Source organism: Lipotes vexillifer, unplaced genomic scaffold (assembly GCF_000442215.2).
Source record: "Lipotes vexillifer unplaced genomic scaffold, Lipotes_vexillifer_v1.1 scaffold860, whole genome shotgun sequence".
Classification (NCBI taxonomy): Eukaryota; Metazoa; Chordata; class Mammalia; order Artiodactyla; family Lipotidae; genus Lipotes; species Lipotes vexillifer.
The window spans coordinates 1,588,965-1,593,264 of NW_006789568.1; the positions used below are offsets into that span (position 1 = coordinate 1,588,965).

At 57.0% G+C, this 4,300-nt stretch overlaps 1 protein-coding gene across 2 annotated transcripts in view; it reads left to right on the forward strand.

The window, feature by feature from the left end:
- The window catches only part of CHRNG (cholinergic receptor nicotinic gamma subunit), a 5,948-nt gene extending 2,776 nt beyond the window's left edge, over window positions 1–3,172 (forward strand). The window contains exons 6-12 of one of the 2 annotated variants that reach the window (XM_007462760.1): window positions 23–120; window positions 447–647; window positions 833–947; window positions 1,165–1,279; window positions 2,009–2,225; window positions 2,435–2,568; window positions 2,852–3,172. In XM_007462760.1, coding sequence (XP_007462822.1) covers window positions 23–120; window positions 447–647; window positions 833–947; window positions 1,165–1,279; window positions 2,009–2,225; window positions 2,435–2,568; window positions 2,852–3,025 — 1,054 coding nt within the window. In that variant the 3' untranslated portion in view covers window positions 3,026–3,172. The remainder of the gene's footprint in view (window positions 1–22; window positions 121–446; window positions 648–832; window positions 948–1,164; window positions 1,280–2,008; window positions 2,226–2,434; window positions 2,569–2,851) is intronic. The other variant, XM_007462761.1, reaches the window with a different exon arrangement.
- The last annotated feature ends 1,128 nt before the right edge of the window (window positions 3,173–4,300 follow it).

Sequence of the window (4,300 nt, forward strand, 5' to 3'; positions counted from 1 at the left end):
TCTTTCCCTCCCCATCTCCCAGGTCCCAGACCTACGGCACCAACGAGATCAATCTGCAGCTGAGCCAGGAAGATGGTCAGACCATCGAGTGGATTTTCATAGACCCCGAGGCCTTCACAGGTAACCTCCACCCAAGGCCCCTGCTGGACCTGGCTGTGGGGGCAGGGCCAGGCCGAGATCACACCCCCTCCCGTGTAACTCAAGATGAAAACTACAGTAAACCACAAAATACATATATTTAAAGGCCCGGCAAACCTCTGATTTTCCCCATGATAATTACTCCAGTTTTGGTGGGACGGGGATCAAGCATCCATCTTCCCACACTGTTCCCATCCCTCAATGGTGCTCCTTTGGGCACATGCTGGTTGCCCTGTAGCTGGGTCACACGGGCTGCAGGGATCTGCCCGCCCGCACTCCCTGTGCCCACCCCGGCCTGCTGCCTGCAGAAAATGGAGAGTGGGCCATCCGGCACCGGCCAGCCAAGATGCTGCTGGATGAGACGGCACCAGCCGAGGAGGCTGGCCACCAGAAGGTCGCCTTCTACCTGCTCATCCAGCGCAAGCCCCTCTTCTACGTCATCAACATCATTGCGCCCTGTGTACTCATCTCCTCTGTGGCCATCCTCATCTACTTCCTTCCTGCCAAGGGTACCTAGCGCCTGTGGGAGGGGAGCCCAGCCCCAGCCCAGCCCCAGCCGGCAGCACAAGGGATAGCTGGAAGGGCAGAATGGCGCCATGACCTGGGACCAGGGACATGGACTCCTTGTGGGGAGGGGGGTGCCCCACGGTGGGGAGGTTGAGATCCACTCTGAAGGCCTCTTGGTCATGGGCAGCGGGTGGTCAGAAGTGTACCGTCGCCATCAACGTGCTCCTGGCCCAGACTGTCTTCCTCTTCCTTGTGGCCAAGAAGGTGCCCGAGACCTCCCAGGCGGTGCCACTCATCAGCAAGTAAGGCCGGTCCTCATGCTTGCGCCCACCTCCTGCCCTCCCTTCTCAGGAACACAGGGTACTGCCCTCCTGCCATCCCCATCCCCGTCATCCTCAGTGCCAGCCCATCACCCCAAGGGATCTGGGGGAATCAGCCACTGCGGGTGGGGATGTTGTCTGGGGTGGAGTGTCGAAGGGCCAGCCCCGCCTCCTGCCTGCCCCCACCCCACCCCGGCAGGTACCTGACCTTTCTCCTGGTGGTGACCATCCTGATTGTTGTGAATGCTGTGGTCGTGCTCAACGTGTCTCTGCGGTCCCCACACACACACTCCATGGCTCGAGGGGTCCGCAAGGCAAGCTCCCCGCCCCCGCCCACTCCAGCATCCTCCTGCCCTTTCCGCTTACATGCACCTTCCCCTGCACTCCTGTCCCTGGGCATATTCCTCACCTACCGCATTCAGCAGCTAACCTGCCCCACGTGCACCTAGAAGCACGTGCCCAAATGGATCAATAATAACATCAAGCGCTTACTACGTGGCAGGTGTATTACATATACTAACTTATTTAATCTTCATAAATCCCCTATGAAGTGGGTATTAGTATCAGCTCCAGTTTACATATGAGGGAACTGAATCACAGAAAGGTTAAATAGCTTACTTGAGGTCGCATGGCTAGAAAGTGGAGGAAGCAGGATTCGGCCCAGGCAGCCTGGCTCCAGTGCCCGTGTGATCTGCAGCCCACCTGCAGCAGTCAGCTGGGACCCTTGTTACAAATGCAGATTCCCAGCCTACCCCAGGCATCCTGGGCCAGGGGTGGGGCCCAGGAACCTGTGTCTCCAACAAGTGCCCTGGTGATTCTGATGTGCACAAAAGTTTGGGGGCCCAGGTTCAGTGTCTGGCGCGGAACAGGTAAGCTGTAACGGGGCCAAGCCACTGCCCCTGAAGTGCAACCTCTGGGACCCCAGCGCATGAGCCCTTCGTGCCAACCATCACCTTCTGCTCCAAAGCCCAGCCTGGCCGCCCAATCACCCAGGAAGGTCTGCTGGCCGCTAAGCTAAGCCACCCATGACATCCCCTCTTCAGGTGCTCCTGCGGCTCCTGCCCCAGCTGTTGCGGATGCACGTTCGCCCGCTGACCCCAGCGGCTGTGCAGGACACCCGGCCCCGGCTACAGAATGGCTCCTCCACGCGGTGGTCAATCACAGCCGGGGAGGAGGTGGCCCTCCGCCTGCCCCGCAGTGAACTCCTCTTCCGGCAGCACCAGAGCAATGGGCTAGTAAGGGCAGCGCTGGAGAAGCTAGGTGAGACAGGGGGTGTGACACTGGGGACACTCCTCCCCAGGGACTTCAGACATGAAGGGTCTGTTGGCCAAGGTGCCAGGCACAGCAGATGAGTGCTGGGCAAGCGTCCAGGTTGGGGAGAGAGGGGCTGGGGTCTCTAAGGAGAGGCCACTTTCTCAGACTGTTTCTCCTCCATTCTACTCCCAAACCTTACTCTCTCTCTTCCACAGAGAAAGGCCCGGAGTCAGGGCAGAGCCAGGAGTGGTGTGGCAGCCTGAAGCAGGCCGCCCCAGCCATCCAGGCCTGTGTGGAAGCCTGCAACCTCATTGCCTATGCCCGGTACCAGCAGAGTCATTTTGACAGTGTAAGCCAGTCAGGGGTGGGGGTGGGGTTTGAGTACCTGGTGAGTGACTTGGACCTGCGATGGGGCAGGATGAGTGGTGTGGCCATGGTAGGGCAATAGGATGGAAAAAGTGGAACTGGGAGTGGCGCCAGGGGCCCGTGGAAGAAGCCAGGTTGAGGCCTGGAAGTAGGTGAGAAGGGCTCAAGGAAATGAAGAACGGAGGCCTGCTGGATGGCCAAGGGTGGTACAGGGATCCAGCCTGGTGCCACCGCTGGTCATCTCATCCCCTGCCTCTCACCCTCAGGGGAACAAGGAGTGGTTCCTGGTGGGCAGAGTGCTGGACCGCGTCTGCTTCCTGGTCATGCTCTCGCTCTTTGTCTGTGGCACTGCTGGAATCTTCCTCATGGCCCACTACAACAGGATGCCTGCCCTGCCATTCCCTGGAGACCCCCGCTCCTACCTGCCCTCATCCGACTGAGCCAACCAATTGCTGCTAGCCATGTGGAGTCTTATCAGCTGTGTTCTGCTGCTGAGGTCATGAGTATGCTCTTTGGGAAGCACCCTTCAGGGCCATGTGAGCCATCCGTTCCTGAGAAAAGCTGGGGAAATAAAAAGACAGAGCTGGAGCCCTGGAGTGGTTGGGGATGGGATGCTGGCAGAGTGTGTTAGTGGGATCAGCATCTACATGGCACTGGCTTGCTATTCCTGGCACTCCCCTCACTTGAGCAAAGTGTTATCAACTCCCATCATTTCTGAAGCCCTAAGGACTCTGTTTTATCTTATCCCCAACTAGGCAAGGTCCTATCCCTCCAGGCCTGGGCCTCCCTTCCCTTTTACAAGTTCCCTGCAGGCTCCTAAAGGAGGGAAGTCAAGAGAGAAGTGTAGAGTAGCAGCCAATGCTCTAGCGAAAGAAGGGGAGCAGAGCCCACTCCAGCTGGCATCTGCCTACTTTCTTGGGGCTGTACGCACCCAATACTCATGTGCACCAGTGACCTTTCTATTCAGATGCATTTTTTTGCCATCGATCACCAAACATTTTATGAGTTTTATTATCTTTTTTCATTATTAAGAGCTCCTCACAGCATTATGGATAAGCAAGAATCACCATTCCCCCATGTTTAGGATGGGCAAATTGGGGCCTAGAGTAAGAGGGGCGTCCCAGAACAATGATGGCTGAATGAGGGTTGGAGTCCACAATTCCCAACACTGACCCAATCTTAGACACTCTAAGAAAGTTCTATGGCCTGGAAAACGGACGCCTCTTCCTTCTCTTCTCAAAGGCCAGGGAATTTGCACTGGTCTCAAGGAAGAGCGAGGCAGGGAGGCAGGGAGGCTGGGAGGAGACCCTGACCAGGCTCCCTTTGCCCCACTTGGGAAATGAGGGCCGGGGTCTTTCAGGGGGTGGGGGTGGGGCGGGGAGTAAGGCCATGCTTTGAGAGTGTAACTGGAGCCTGAGTTTTGTTGGTGACAAGACAACTTGGGCAAGTCATTTGTGCTCCCTGAGCCTGTTTCCTCATCTGTAAATATGGGCACAGATATCAGTTCCTACCTCCCCTCATCACAGGATCAAAGGTGTGGGTGAAAGTGATTAAAAAATGTTAAAGTGTCACGTAAAGACCTGACAATGGGACATTGTTGGGGGGAGAGGACCTCCCCCAAGTACAGGGTTGCTGGCTTTGGGGATCAATCACCAGCAGGTTCATTTCATTTATTCCACTGTGTGTGTGTGTGTGTGTGTCGGGGGGGGGGGGGT